The following is a 16,268-nucleotide window of genomic DNA, read 5'->3' on the forward strand; positions in this document are numbered from 1 at the left end:
TTGCATTCTTTGCATTAATTTCTATAGAAAATTATACGTATGCAATGTTTGAAATCTAATATTTGTCTGATGTCCAATGGATTTGAGAATTGGTTCCCAGTGGCATTCTTCATACATAGTAAATACTGTGTAGGAGTTTTGCATCACTTTCAAAATGTAACACTGAAACATTGTATTTACTTGCTAATGTATGTATTTGTTGTCCTTTGTCCTTTGTGTCCTTGATTGTCCTCTGCTCAGATGACAGCGTTCGGGGCGTTCCTCCATAAAGGGGCGTTCTGCAGAAACTATTTCAACCTCTTGGATCTGCTGGTTGTTGGAGTGTCTCTAGTCTCCTTTGGCATTCAGTATGTATCTGTCAATTCAACAATGAGTCAGTCAATCACTGCACATGGTCACTGTCAGAAGGCCAAAACATTGTGGGCCTACACTAGTACGTCCAAAACCATTACCCTTCAGGGAAATCCAATTACAATTAAAATGTTTGCGTTTAGCAGACTTAAAAGTGACTTGGTAAAAGTGGGAGATCATAGTATGAAGTGTAAGCAGTGCAGGAAACTGTGCAGGGAAGCATTAACCTACCGGTATGTAGTTGTTATTTAGTTACAAGCTCTTGTTAATATTCATTGCTAAAATTGTATTTGTAAAATCCAGACAAAATCACTTCACAATGTCATATGACATGATGACCAATAGAATTAATTTATGAAAAACATAAAAAGATGGAATATGGAGGTGCATGGTTTCTTCTGCCTGGCAGTGACGATATGAGGATGATCTTCAGTTCATGTAGTAGTAGAATTATAAAGTGTAGTAGCATTAACAGTACTTTATTGCCATCATCATCATCACTGTGTAGTGCATGGGAATCAGATGAACACATTGTTTGACCACTGACTGACCTCTCTGTACTGTAGATCATCTGCTATCTCTGTGGTGAAGATCCTGCGTGTTCTGCGAGTGCTGCGTCCACTCAGGGCCATCAATAGAGCCAAGGGACTCAAGGTAAGTGCAGGATGAAACCTAGAGGGTTTGACTTGCATCGGTGCCCAGAAAATAAGAGAGGCAACTAATACTTTGATGTAATCACATGTTTGCATGTGTTGTGTAGTGTATCATCATTTGTGGGCATTTGTTATCACATTCCTCTCTCACAGTATAACTGTTATACGTTAAGAGAATGTTGAGAGAATTTCACCCACTCTTTTACTTACACTAAAGGTCCTTACACACTTTGCCAAGTCACCTATGTGTAAGGGCCTTAAAGGGATTGTGACATTAAAAAAAAAGGTTTTGGAATTGTTCTTGTTTTTTTTAGGTTTTCTAATCTCAATTGCACCCAAAAAACATGAACTTTTAACATTCAGTAGATTTTCTGTGATCTGGGGTTTTCTGGCTCAAACAGGTGCTCTGATTTGCCGGCAGTAAGTGACATCACTTACTGCAAATCCCATGTCAATGGGATTTGCCAGCAGATGTCACTGTTTCACTGTGTTGCCTGTTTTCATTGTAGCTCAAAAGGCCCCAAAAACCCCAAAGAAAACTTCAGACCACAGAAAATCCACTGAATGTTCAAAGTTCAGGTTTTTTGGGTGTAATTGAGGTCATAAAACCTAAAATAAAAAATAAAAATAAATGAAAATGAATGTCATAAAACCTTTAACTACTGTATGTTATGTGACAATATAGTGTGTGTTTTTCAGCACGTGGTCCAGTGTGTGTTTGTGGCCATCAGAACTATTGGCAACATTATGATTGTCACCACGCTTCTGCAGTTCATGTTCGCCTGCATCGGAGTGCAGATCTTTAAGGTACAAGATGGAGGTGGAGGGAGGGGTGAGGGCTTGCTGGAAGTGCAAAACGTTTTTTGTAATGAGTACATGTGTGCCTTTTTTACTTACTCCATTGATGTACCTTGGGCACATTAAGTTTGAAAATCCTCAAGGCAGAGTAAAAGAAAGGATGATACCAAAGGAGGAAAGATGGGAGAGCTAAACTTAAAGGTATATTCAGTGATTTCACTCAAAAAACCTTAGGTTTCGTTTTTGGCTGTGGGACCCAGACTTTCGTCCAATCAGGATAGAGAGTCAAAAACGAAACCTAAGGTTTTTTGACCCCCAGGGGTTAACTGGGGACAGGGAGGAACTCCTTATATGGCCAGCACACTCTATAGGATTATCACAACAAAACAAAAAAATAAGTGATATTTGAATTAAGTGAACTCACTGAATATACCTTTAAACAACTATTAGCTCAACATCATAATATAATTTTAAATTTATATTTATATTTACATTTGTGGCTCTTTCTTTCACTCGTCTTTCACAGGGGAAATTTTATCGCTGCACAGATGAGGCCAAATCCAACCCAATGGAGTGCCAGTGAGTAGGCTATTACTTAAACTTAAAGCCTGTGAATTCCTGCGTCATTCACAGTTATTAGAATACAGTACAGTACATAATATCACAGCTTTATCCACTTTTCCACATGATTTTCCGTCAATGCAAGCAGGCGTTCTCCATTATGAAAATAATCAGCGTGATGCTGATAATGGGCTTATCTGAAACTGGTTTCAGACATAGGTTTTTGATCCCAATAAATAGAAGACAATGGATCGGTGATATTTGGTCTCTCTACTTACGAGAGCTGTGCTAATTGCTGTACGTGCTTACAGTTACAGTTACAGTTGTGTAAATGGTGTACCTGAAAGGGGAAACCGCTGTATCTCAAGAAAGTATACTAGTTGCTTTTGTGTCATTTTAACAAATCACAGTATGCTTTGGAAAAGCTCACTTATATTTCAAGTAGGCCTATACTGTGATCTGTGGTTGTTTTTATAATATTCACATATTATTTACATACATGTAATGCACGTGTAATGCATGTTTCTGTAATGCAGTGGTTCCCAAAGTGAGGTCAGGGACCCCCAGGGGTCCTTGAGGGAGTTCCAGGGGGTCCCCAGCTAAATGATAGTTTGGAACCAAATGGACCCTAAATTGGGGGTCCCAGAGATAGAAATGCCATAACTTTTCAAATGGGGGTCCGCAGGCTAATTAGTGTCAATTTGGACTCCTTGGACTTGAAATAGTTTGGGCACCACTGATTTACATCCATGTAATGCATGTGTCTGTAATGACTTCATCCCCTTGCCTTGCAGAGGCAGCTACATCATGTACATCAATGGGGACACAGCTCTGCCCATGGTCAAAGACAGGCTCTGGTTCAACAGTGACTTTAACTTTGACAACGTCCTAACGGCCATGATGGCCCTGTTCACCGTGTCCACCTTTGAAGGATGGCCTTCGTAAGTATGCGCACGCGTGCGTGTGTGTGTGTGTGTGTGCGTGTGCGTGTGTGTGAGACACCTGAGCAAGGTACTAGTGCACGCACAAGTCGCACATCCATGGCCCGGGTGCAAGACAAGCAATAGTAACATAAAAGAGAATGGAGTCTGCACACTGGTGGTGATGCTGAATTGATAGATCGAAACTTTGATGACGCAATACAAATGTCACCATCGCCAGTGTGCAGACTCTATGGAAGGTATGCCCATGCTTAAAGTGAATGGCACATCGACTTTTCTGTTTGGATGTATGGGCTGTCAAGGCCAGAAAGTAGTTTTTTGCAGTAGGCATTCCTGCATACAGTAACTTCCGGGTTTGATGATGTCTGGCGCATACCCTCTATTCTCTTTCATTACACACAGACACAGCCTTGAACTCTTCCACTTGAGTAAACAAAAGGGAGATCGCCATAGACAGAAGATTATCCCCATTGTGAACTGTGTGTGTGTGTGTGTGTGTGTGTGTGTGTGTGTGTGTGTGTGTCTGTGTGTGTGTGTGTGTGTGTGTGTGTGTGTGTGTGTGTGTGTGTGTGTGTGTGTGTGTGTGTGTGTGTGTGTGTGTGTGTGTGTGTGTGTGTGTGTGTGTGTGTGTGTGTGCGCGTGCGTGCGTGCGTCTCTATCCCTCTACAGTCTGCTGTACAAGGCCATCGACTCCAACGGGGAGAACGTGGGTCCCATCTACAACCACCGCGTGGAGATCTCCATCTTCTTCATCATCTACATCATCATCATCGCCTTCTTCATGATGAACATCTTCGTGGGCTTCGTCATCGTCACCTTCCAGGAGCAGGGCGAGAAGGAGTACAGGAACTGTGAGCTGGACAAGAACCAGGTAGAAAGGCAGGGTGATGGACTGTGTGTGTGTGTGTGTGCGTGCACCTGTAGTGGACAAAATAAAATACGTGGTTATTATTAAATAATTGATGCATTCAAATGGACTTATATATTTGGGTCCACTTTTCAGAGTGAAATAACACATTTAAATTTGAATATTTAAATATTTGAATAATTAACACCCCCCATAATTACCCTTTGATAGCGGAACCCGTGGCACCGCGGGTAATCGCTTTATATCAAACTCCACCGGCAGAAGCCAAACACATACCTCTACTGCGCCCAGGTTGCTAGTCAGGTTGCTGTGTCCCTCCAGGCACAAGGTGAAATGCGTGTGCACCCCATTGGAATCCACTCATTTTCTCTGAAAAATACTCCAAAATCCATATTTTTGTCAAATCCGTCCGGCATTCAGGTGAGAATAGTGATTTTTGATCCCATTGTGGCCGACATATTACCGTTTCTGGCGAAAGATAAACAACATCGCCAGCTGCTAGACTACAATGTGCTTTGGGTTTGGTCTTTGTGAAGCGTGTGTGACACACACGGAAGCGGGGCTTGATGTTGATGTGAAGCATGGCGCCGAGGTACCATTAGACCACTGGAGGGCGCAGCTCTAAACGTGTTAAGAAGAATTACAGCTGTTTGGTTAAGGCTGGTTGTTTTTAACTTGCCTTAACTGTGGTTCCTCCCCGCTGCAGCGGCAGTGTGTAGAGTATGCTCTGAAGGCCCGTCCACTGCGCCGCTACATCCCCAAGAACCCCTACCAGTACAGGTTCTGGTACGTGGCCAACTCTACGGGCTTCGAGTATGTCATGTTTGTACTCATCATACTCAACACCCTCTGTCTGGCCATACAGGTAAGATAGAACCCTCCATTCAGTGTTGATTTTGGCAGCAAATTTAGATTTTTAGTTTTATGTCATAGTCTTTTGAATAGTTTTCATTTAGTTTTAGTCACATGGATTTTTTTATTGTTAGTCTAGTTTTAGTCAACTAAATCTACAGTTGATTTAGTCGACTTAAATGTATTTTGGCGGGCCTTGATGGCGTCGTAATGGCTGATCTGTAAGTGTAAAATGTCTAAAATGTCGCCTACACGCAAATCAAATCTTTAAAAAAACTCTGGCAACAGTTTTTTTAAACGTTTATGCTTCAAGGTAAACTGAGTTTTTGGCTTGCTCCGCCATTTTAGCTACGTTGTCGTGTAGACACGGAGACTTTTCAAAAATGAAAACAACAAAGCTACGTTTATAAAAAATACCTGTGTACAGTAGGTATGTACTGTACGATTCATTCTCCCTCTTTCTTCATCTGTTCCTCACCTCTCTCTCTCTCTCTCTCTCTCTCTCTCTCTCTCTCTCTCTCTCTAGCACTACGGTCAGTCTCAGCTGTTTAACTATTCCATGGACATCCTCAATATGGTCTTCACTGGTGTCTTCACTGTGGAGATGTTCCTGAAACTCATCGCTTTCAAACCCAGGGTAAGCCTCAGATTCATTACCTTCAGTTCAATCAATCAGTAAACCAGTGGTTTTCCAGCACCAAACCAGTTCAGTGGTTTCGTGCTGCTTGGGACCCAAATACGGCCTTCAGATCCATGACCCGGCATGAAAAGACAAAATTTTGGCCCCTAGTCTAGAGACCAGTGTTCCCAAACTGTGGTGCGTGCACCACCTTGTGGTGAGCAAACACCCTAGGGGGTGTGTGCCGTGAAAAGGGTAATGGCGGTTTTATGGTGTTATTTAACACAAACGGCAAAATCCGGTAAAACACTGTTGTAAGGAGATGTAGCTGCGGGAGTACAGCAGCTGCACGTGCAAGTGCAAGTGCAGTGACATTCTGTGATTATTTTTGCCATAATCATATACATTTTTTAATCATTTTCAAGTACAAGAAGACTGAGTGTTGGGGGGTGCGTCAGCTAGGTCAGGAGGTAACAGGGTTTGCACGGACAAAAAGGTTTGGGGACCGCTGGTCTAGACGCACTAGTCTAATGTTCCACCCAGTCCGTTTCTCTTTCACCTTAACAAAGTGTCTCCCTTAGTTTTTTTTTCCTTTTAATGTTTTATCCCAAACAATATTACCAGTTACTTTTCTGTGATAGCATGCACCTTTTCCTTTTAACGGTATACCCTCACACTCACTCCCCTCTTCACGCTCCCCTCAACCCCATTACCTCAACCCCATCCCATTCCCCTTGTTATACTAGTGTACTTACCTTCTGTACTTACCCTTGTTACCCCTCACCCCTCTCTCTCTCACACACACACACACACACACACACACACACACACACACACACACACACACACACACACACACACACACACACACACACACACACACACACACACACACAATACACAATACACAACACACAACACACAACACACACACACACACACCCTCCCTGCTGGCTGTGCGTACCATGCCACTGTGAGCAGGGTTATGTTGGGGACCCCTGGAATGTCTTTGATGCCCTGGTGGTGATCGGCAGTGTGGTCGACATCATCTTAAGCCAGGTACAGACGCACGTCAGCATGTCCTATGTCCCTCCCCTCCTCCTGCTCAATGCTACTCTCCCTTCTTCCTTCCTTCCTTCCCTAACATCATAACGTCCTTACTTGTTTGCCTTAGTCCTTTCCTAGTGTCATGGTATCATTTCCGAGATTGGCTTTGGGTGCAACTCACGGTCTCAAAGCCATTCTTTTGATTCTGTTGTACTTGGACACCATTTTTGCTGCTCGGTCTAATTCTAGGAGAAAACCTAACAGCGTTATTTGACTTATTTTCTCCCTATAACTGGCCTACTATGAAAAATAGTGGTCATGGGTTTGGGATATATATATATTTTTTCAAGTACTGATCCAAAGTCTGTGGTGTGGCATTCTATACCGGCCTGTTGGCACTACTGTATGTCAGTGAGAGTAAGCTATGATTGACTTATTTTCAACCTTCAACTATGAGATACAGTAGTCAGAGATACAGTATATGCTAAATCTATTCATCTATTCTATTCATAAAGGGATCTATGATATAAAATAAAAATATCTCTTTCTTTGATATCATAGATCCCTTTCAGAACATTTGAACCTCCCTGGTTGCCCTATGTACCTGTCACTAACCTTTGAGGTGTGCATCGGCCTTTGCCCTCGGTTCTCTTCAAAACATATAGATTAAAAATTGGGGCATATTTCACACCGGAACCTCAGCCTCCTCTCACTGACAGTAAGGCTTTGACTGTCAATCTCTCTGATCAACTTTTTGATGTTCTTTTTTTTCTCTATTGTTCTATTACTCTGTCTCTTCTCCACCTCTTCTTCCCTCTCACACTTGTCTTCCTCGCTCTGTTCTCTTCCTTTCTCTTCTTTTTTTCCATGTTGTCTTTGTGTCTTTGGGCTGGCGCTTGCAGCACTATTTTGCTGATGCATGGAACACGTTTGATGCCTTAATTGTTGTGGGTAGCGTGGTTGACATTGCCATCACTGAGATCAATGTAAGTAGCCATATGGATGCCTTCCCCCCTCTGCCCTGTGTATGATGGTGCAGAGAATGCCTTGCACTAACTAATACTTTATCTGCGTTTAATTCAAGATTCACAATAATGTAGGAGTAGTTGTGTACATTATCTGTTCAACTTTTATAACATTTGCATGCTAATGACCTAACAATAATGAAAATGCGCTCCCGTGGTTGACGATATAGTGGACAAAATGATGAGTAATTTTAATATAATGCTGCTCAAATGTGTTGTGTCTGAACACAACCCCATTATTATGGTAAACTGTATTTAAAATTTGATCACTTCATGTACTAGTTTCTCTGGTTTTATAGTAGGTGGGATATTAATCCATTCAATACTCATTCTATAATTATTGCAAGCCTACATCGATGCCTTTTTTTTCATCCTGAGTTAGTACGATCGACGCGTATGCCATATCATGAATGTTTTGTGTCTGTCGTTCAAGACGTTCATGCTTTGCGTGTAATTTATATGCACTCTATGCACTTACATTTCTGATACTGCCCAAAGTCAAGCTCTACTATGGTGATTTGCTGCATGAATGTTTGATACTCGAGGACCATACATTTTATGATAATAATTATTTTTAAATGACACTAACTTTGCAGAGCTGATTCACATTTATTTCTTGACATATGAAACATTTTTGGATGGTTTGTCAAGGTTTTTCCCTACATTACATTTTCTGTCACACTGATAATATAATTTAAGCGATGAATTGTAATAATCATTCCTTCACCATTGTAAGGCATGCATCTCACAGGTCATCCTGCTAAGATTTATACAGTCATGGTTTTGCACGAGGAGCTTTATGCTGATGCTTGTATGTTTTTGTGTCAGGTACATTTTGCTTATAGAGAATGCTTTCTTTTTCTTCATCAGAATTAAAAGCAAATGATACGATTTCACATATTAGGTTCCTGAGCAAATCAATGGTAATGACATATACTGGGCAGTTGATACATCATTCTGTCTTTGTTAATGGTAGAGGGTTGTTGTCCTACTGCAGGATGTGGTTATTTTTTTATGTGATTGTAACTCAAGACTTTCGGTTTCAAGTCGGCAGCCATTCCCGTCGTCAAGGTGATAGTGGAACCAGGGGTAAGAAGAAGCCCCTCCCCCATTTGTCATCAATCAAAGTCAAGTCGAGGCCTTGAGATTGAGATTGAGATTGTTTTTCTTTCTTTTCTACTCTCACCTTGTGTTGCTCAGATATTTGTGGCACACTGCTTGTTGAAAACATCAAGATGTTTTCTATCAAACTGTCTTGCTTGTTTGTGATGAAATGTGATGTTTGAATGAAACGGGCGAGATGAGTGTTACTGTTGACTTTTCTCAAGGTCGCATTGTTTTTGTCTCATTTTGGCTGTGAATCACATGCGTAGTAATGAGGCCTTGCCTTTGATATGACACTTGTTTGTTGAGAACTCGTTTGTTTTTATTTGGTTGTACGGCATGACATAATGTACGGAAAAGACTGAATGTTTGAATCATACATGCACTGTCCATGCCTTTTTGTCTTAGTCCCATTTGTTTGTTTCATAATGGGATGATAAAGGCTCTGTTGTGGCATTTTATACATTTTGTTCTGTGGCGTCTTATGTCCCCCATTTCTGGAGTACAGATTCTCACCTGTTGATAGTTTCTGTCACTCAGAGGAGCATGCTCAGTGTGTAATGTAGGTCTGATGTGTTGTATAAGCCATTGGTTATACAACGGGCACGTCTTCTGGTTTTCTTTGTAATAGTTGCATGGAGGAAAAGGAATGCAGTTACAGCACAATTATACAGGGATGATGAAATGATGCATAGATTATAATAATCAGTTAAATAATGGATGGATGGATGCACTACAACTACATTCATACATGATACAGATTAATGAAAAAAATAAATGATTTGTCTGCAACAGAGTGCATATTACACCTGTTCTACGCCTTTCATTCCATGTCTCATCCCTTGCATCATCTAATCCGTCCAAACCTCAGAACACGGAGGACAGCGCTCGAATCTCCATCACCTTCTTCCGTCTGTTCCGAGTGATGCGATTGGTCAAACTGCTGAGCCGGGGGGAGGGCATCAGAACTTTGCTGTGGACCTTCATTAAGTCCTTCCAGGTGAGACTGTCACTCCTTAAAGAGGGAAATTTAAATGAGACCGGTTTGTTAGATATCATATGAGTGTAGTATAGCGGAAAGCAGAGAGGGCCTCTCAAATTTAGTGATGCAAATAATGGATAATAACCAGTCAGATTTGGTTAAGTTCATGAGCCTCATGTTTTATAGGCTTCTAGTTTGAAAATGGCTAAGGTTCTGTTGGCCTGACAAAGACCTAAACGGTGGAAACGCTGCTTCTTTTACCATTTAACCCATTATAGGCGGGAACCCCTTTTTGTAACCTTACCCTTCTGGACGCGAACCCCTTTTGGGGTTCTGTACAGTATGTACAGTATTCAAAAAAATATTGATGCTGCTATATAAATATTTAAAGTTTTTCAGAAAACTAAAAGGATTTAGAAGGCATTTTCAGCCTCAGTCCAAAATGGGTTAAATAAATGATGTCCATGGAGCTCTAAACATGTGTGCGGATGTTTCTTCCTTCTCCAAGGTTCTGTAGGCCCATTGTCTCAAAATAGTGTTTGAATTGGTTGAAAAGCTTGCTGAAGGTAAGAGTTCACAGGAATGGACACAGTGACTCGTCCAGGGATGAAAGCTGTGAAATTCCCTAAATGGCACAGTGAGCGTTTTCTTCCCTCTCTGCAGGCTCTTCCCTACGTTGCTCTCCTCATAGCCATGCTGTTCTTCATCTATGCTGTCATCGGGATGCAGGTACCAACTCCCATTTATTCTATAGGCCCCTCATGAAATGCGAGAGCCCTAGTAATCACTGTCACTTTTATTACTATTCTTCTTCTTACCACTAGGGCAGGCCTTGTCTGCTGACCTGGCTGAAGTTCAAAGTTGTTTGTTTTGATCTCAGTCTCTTTTTAATACTGACACAATGAGACAATTCTTAGTGCCCTTCTGAGTAATTGTAGCATGCTTGTTGTTTGGTCTGTTACTCTGAAAGTGTACACATTTTGTACACTCTCAGAGTTAAATTAACATTGATTTTACAATATAAATTGGGGTCCGTAGACTAATGCAATACTGGGGGTCCTTGAAATTAAACAGGTTGTGAATCTCTGCTATAGACCGATTCCGTAGCGGGTCTCATGGTCGCAGCCTACGTATTTCCTGTAGGCGGACTCGACATAGCTGCGGGAGTAAAACCCTCACCAGGCGCACCTCTTCCACTACAGTGAACGGCAGAGTGACTGATGTTAGTTTGCCTCAAACTTTACTCCTTTACCTGCTTTTTTACTAACACTAACATTACAAAGATGCCCAGAACATCGTAATGAACCTGTGTAGTTTATGGCTGCTCCAACAGTAGTGGCAACATAAAAAATAAAAAAAACGGAATGTCAAAATATCCACCGTGGTGGCTGAGACCAGAGCCATTGAGTAATGGTTGAGACAAAGCAGTGAAGGGTCCTGAAAGATACATAATTTCAGTCTTACCCAATACCCAATCTTTCTGTTTTATGAACACAAGGCTGCTGTATTTTATACCTCATACTAAGCATTTAAAGTATGAGGTATAAAGTACAGCAGCCTTGTGTTAATAAAACAGAAATATTTGGTATTGGGTAAGACTTGCGTTATGTATCTTTCACTGCTTTGTCTCAACCATTACTCAATGGCTCTGGTCTCCGCCACCGAGGTGGATATTAGACATTCCGTTTATTTTTATTTTTATGTTGCCACTACTGTTGGAGCAGCCATAAACTACACAGGTTCATCTCGATGTTCTGGGCATCTTTGTAATGTTAGTGTTAGTAAAAAAGCAGGTAAAGGAGTAAAGTTTGAGGCAAACTAACATCAGTCACTCTGCCGTTCACTGTAGTGGAAGAGATGCGCCTGGTGAGGGTTTTACCCCCGCAGCTACGTCGAGTCCGCCTACAGGAAATACGTAGGCTGCGACCATGAGACCCGCTACGGAATCGGTCTATAGAGTCATAAAAATCTTCTCTCATGGGGGTCCCTGGCATATCTCTTCAAATGGGTGTCCACCGGCTAATTAGTGTCATTTTGGGGGTCCTTGACATGAAAAAGTTTGGGAACCACTGATCTACAGTTTTGCATTGTAACATTTTAGCTAGAATGTTTGGTTAATGGATATTTGTTGCACAGGATTTGTGTTGGTTGGTTGGTTGGTTGGTTGGTTGGTTAAACGGTTGCATTTTTGTGTATTTTAGGTGTTTGGGAAGATAGCAATGGTGGACGGAACACAGATTAACCGCAACAACAACTTCCAAACCTTTCCACAAGCTGTACTTATGCTCTTCAGGTCTGTATGTGTGTGTATACTGTACAGTGTACACAGTGTGTATCTGTCAGCATGCATGTGCATGCACTTCCTTTACATGTCGTTGCATGGTGGAGAGTGCAAGTGTGTTTGCAAGAAACTGGTGATACAATACTGTATTATAATACAGGTGTACAATACTGTATTATAAAACAGGTAAAATAAATGGTAAATGGTGCATTTATATAGCAAAACATAAATTTAACATACTTAAGTGTATCAATACTTGCTGACACCCTAGGCCTGTGTGTGTGTGTGTGTGTGTGTGTGTGTGTGTGTGTGTGTGTGTGTGTGTGTGTGTGTGTGTGTGTTTGTGTGTGTGTGTGTGTGTGTGTGTTCTATTCCTATCCTATCAGGTGTGCTACGGGCGAGGCGTGGCAGGAGATAATGCTGTCCTGTCTGCCAGGGAAGCTGTGTGACCCTGAGTCAGACTACAACCCTGGAGAGGAGAAGACGTGTGGCAGTAGCTTTGCCATTATCTACTTCATCAGCTTCTACATGCTCTGTGCTTTCCTGGTATGCTTTCCTGTCATCATACTGTAGTGTAGGGTATAGCTTACCTGCAGCACTTTGCGAGCCAAAGTTGTACACTCCAGGGTTTCAAATCAAATCAGTAATAACACATTTAAAATAAGCGGAGTTGACCAAAGTGCTGAACAGGGCAAGACCAAAGCAAGAAGAAAACAATCAGAGTATTATGTGTCGTGTACACAAAATTACAGCAAAAACACAAACATTGGATGAGCTCGCATAATTAAAAGCCAGAGAAAGTAAGTCTTGAGCAGAGACTTAAAAACATTGATGGACTGAGCAGATCAAATGTGGAGGGGCAGGCTGTCGCAGAGCCTGGGGGCGTTGGTCGCAAAAGCGTGTGCACCCCTGGTTTTCTTCAGGGTCAAATGTTAAGCTGTTTTCTTACAGGGTAGAAAAGCATGGTTGTTTCAAATGTACATTCAGATTTTTGTTGTTTCTCAATTATCTCAGATCATCAACCTGTTTGTCGCCGTCATCATGGACAACTTTGACTATCTCACCCGGGACTGGTCCATTCTGGGGCCTCATCACCTGGACGAGTTTAAACGGATTTGGTCAGAATATGACCCTGAAGCTAAGTGAGTGTACTGATTACAAGTTCTCATTAATTAAATGGCAGAAACATCCATTATTTAGAAAAAAGAAAAAGTCATGAGCAGTGACTAGATGAGACAAAATAACTTTAAATCTCTCTCTTTCGCTCACTGTGAATTATTTTGATTCATACTTAATATTCATATGTTTGGATACTGATCCAGCCATGTTTTTTTCTTGATGATTCCAGGGGAAGAATAAAGCACCTGGATGTTGTCACCCTGCTCAGGAGGATCCAACCCCCCCTGGGCTTTGGCAAGCTCTGTCCTCACAGGGTGGCATGCAAGGTGGGAAACACACAACCCCAACTGTTAGCTTTAAGCTCTGTCCTCACAGGGTGGCATGCAAGGTGGGCAACAACCACACAACCCCAACTGTTAGCTTTAAGCTCTGTCCTCACAGGGTGGCATACAAGGTGGGCAACACACAACCCCAACTGTTAGCTTTAAGCTCTGTCCTCACAGGGTGACATACAAGGTGGGCAACACACAACCCCAACTGTTAGCTTTAAGCTCTGTTCTCACAGGGTGGCATACAAGGTGGGCAACAACCACACAACCCCAACTGTTAGCTTTAAGCTCTGTCCTCACAGGGTGACATACAAGGTGGGCAACAACCACACAACCCCAACTGTTAGCTTTAAGCTCTGTCCTCACAGGGTGGCATACAAGGTGGGCAACAACCACACAACCCCAACTGTTAGCTTTAAGCTCTGTCCTCACAGGGTGACATACAAGGTGGGCAACAACCACACAACCCCAACTGTTAGCTTTAAGCTCTGTCCTCACAGGGTGGCATACAAGGTGGGCAACAACCACACAACCCCAACTGTTAGCTTTAAGCTCTGTCCTCACAGGGTGACATACAAGGTGGGCAACAACCACACAACCCCAACTGTTAGCTTTAAGCTCTGTTCTCACAGGGTGGCATACAAGGTGGGCAACAACCACACAACCCCAACTGTTAGCTTTAAGCTCTGTCCTCACAGGGTGGCATGCAAGGTGGGCAACAACCACACAACCCCAACTGTTAGCTTTAAGCTCTGTCCTCACAGGGTGGCATACAAGGTGGGCAACAACCACACAACCCCAACTGTTAGCTTTAAGCTCTAAGGGCTGTGTTTTGCGTGTCTTAAGTACCAGGTCTTATTACTTAACTTAAGACCTGGAGGCGTGATCAATGCCATTTGGCTATTCTGAGTGGCCAAAGAGCATTGACCACGCCTCCAGGCTTAAGAGTCTACAAACACAACAAATAGAGGACTCTCACAGTTACAAATGGATAGATTAACAGTCATTGAAGATTCCTACTGGTATGTATAGACTGCATCAAACCGCTTATGAAGAAATTCAATATTGGAATTCGTTTAAATCAAAGATGGGCTATTTTCACTATTTTAAAACATTTTCTTAAAACAATAATAAAAACGAAGACGAAGGTGCAAATTCTGATTGGCCAGAATGAGATGATGTATGATGATGTATGAGAGCGCCCTTCACTTCACACGGGTGTGATTTTTTTCTCCTGTATTTACCTGCATCGTCTGGTAGCAATGAACATGCCCCTGAACAGTGACGGGACAGTCATGTTTAATGATTTGTTCTCCTATATTTACCTGCAGTGTCTGGTAGCAATGAACATGCCCCTGAACAGTGACGGGACAGTCATGTTTAATGATTTGTTCTCCTATATTTACCTGCAGTGTCTGGTAGCAATGAACATGCCCCTGAACAGTGACGGGACAGTCATGTTTAATGATTTGTTCTCCTATATTTACCTGCAGTGTCTGGTAGCAATGAACATGCCCCTGAACGTGACGGGACAGTCATGTTTAATGATTTGTTCTCCTGTATTTACCTGCAGCGTCTGGTGGCAATGAACATGCCCCTGAACGTGACGGGACAGTCATGTTTAATGATTTGTTCTCCTGTATTTGCCTGCAGCGTCTGGTAGCAATGAACATGCCCCTGAACAGTGACGGGACAGTCATGTTTAATGATTTGTTCTCCTGTATTTACCTGCAGCGTCTGGTGGCAATGAACATGCCCCTGAACAGTGACGGGACAGTCATGTTTAATGCCACACTGTTCGCCCTGGTCCGCACAGCTCTCAAAATCAAGACCGAGGGTGAGTTCATGGATTATTAATCCAGTGGTTCACGAACAAATTATGCATCAGGATCCATTTTATGGTCACAGTCGCAAGTAAAATATCTGTTTTTGTTTATTTTTATTATTTTTTCATCGTTATTTCAAATGATTTTACAATATTAAAACATTTTTCTAAAGAATGTAATGAATAAAAAAAATTCTCTCTCTCTCTCTCTCTCTCTCTCTCTCTATATATATATATATATATATATATAGTAAAAAAAGCATCCGTCTGCATCCACGCGCGTGTGTGTATACCTGCGTGTGTGCATGCGTTTAATACTTTGACACTTTATGTTTTAGTTTCTTTTTCTTTTTAATCTCCTTTGTGTTCCGTTTGTCACCAAGGCAACCTGGAACAGGCCAATGAGGAGCTGCGGGTAGTGATCAAGAAGATCTGGAGGAGAACCAGCATGAAGCTGCTCGATCAAGTAGTGCCCCCTGCAGGCGGTCAGTGGTTAACACGTAAAATTTACTCTCAGGCTGTAAAGTCTCCCTTTCATTCTCTCACTCTGTCTGTCTGTCTGTCTGTCTGTCTGTCTGTCTGTCTGTCTGTCTGTCTGTCTGTCTGTCTGTCCGTCCGTCCGTCCGTCCGTCCGTCCGTCCGTCCGTCCGTCCGTCCGTCCGTCCGTCCGTCCGTCCGTCCGTCCGTCCGTCCGTCTGTCCGTCTTGTCTGTCTCTGTATCTTTCTATATAGCAAGTTTATATTCATTTCTGCACCACCAAATTTGCTTCTCATATGATAGTTTCCCAGGAATGAGTCGAGAGCAACACATGTGTGTTTACTTTTACTTTGCACAAATGGCGACCAACCTCGAGCTACAGTACCTTTCTCAATCGCTCATGCCAAGGGTGGTTGACGACTTTCAATCGTTATT

At 42.3% G+C, this 16,268-nt stretch overlaps 1 protein-coding gene across 1 annotated transcript in view; it reads left to right on the top strand.

Annotated features, from left to right (window-relative positions):
* The window catches only part of LOC310861995 (voltage-dependent L-type calcium channel subunit alpha-1D-like), a gene marked incomplete at its 3' end in the record, with an annotated part of 99,210 nt that overhangs the window by 68,020 nt on the left and 14,922 nt on the right, over positions 1 to 16,268 (top strand). Inside the window, exons 22-37 of the mRNA XM_083769733.1 lie at positions 241 to 347; positions 918 to 1,005; positions 1,704 to 1,811; positions 2,329 to 2,381; positions 3,158 to 3,304; positions 3,974 to 4,175; positions 4,879 to 5,037; positions 5,551 to 5,661; positions 9,691 to 9,819; positions 10,465 to 10,530; positions 12,003 to 12,094; positions 12,469 to 12,628; positions 13,097 to 13,224; positions 13,431 to 13,527; positions 15,265 to 15,367; positions 15,739 to 15,840. Of these exons, the coding sequence (XP_083625859.1) occupies positions 241 to 347; positions 918 to 1,005; positions 1,704 to 1,811; positions 2,329 to 2,381; positions 3,158 to 3,304; positions 3,974 to 4,175; positions 4,879 to 5,037; positions 5,551 to 5,661; positions 9,691 to 9,819; positions 10,465 to 10,530; positions 12,003 to 12,094; positions 12,469 to 12,628; positions 13,097 to 13,224; positions 13,431 to 13,527; positions 15,265 to 15,367; positions 15,739 to 15,840 (1,852 nt within the window). The remainder of the gene's footprint in view (positions 1 to 240; positions 348 to 917; positions 1,006 to 1,703; positions 1,812 to 2,328; positions 2,382 to 3,157; positions 3,305 to 3,973; positions 4,176 to 4,878; positions 5,038 to 5,550; positions 5,662 to 9,690; positions 9,820 to 10,464; positions 10,531 to 12,002; positions 12,095 to 12,468; positions 12,629 to 13,096; positions 13,225 to 13,430; positions 13,528 to 15,264; positions 15,368 to 15,738; positions 15,841 to 16,268) is intronic.

Source organism: Protomyctophum parallelum (assembly GCF_964188405.1).
Source record: "Protomyctophum parallelum genome assembly, chromosome: 7".
Taxonomy (NCBI): domain Eukaryota; kingdom Metazoa; phylum Chordata; class Actinopteri; order Myctophiformes; family Myctophidae; genus Protomyctophum; species Protomyctophum parallelum.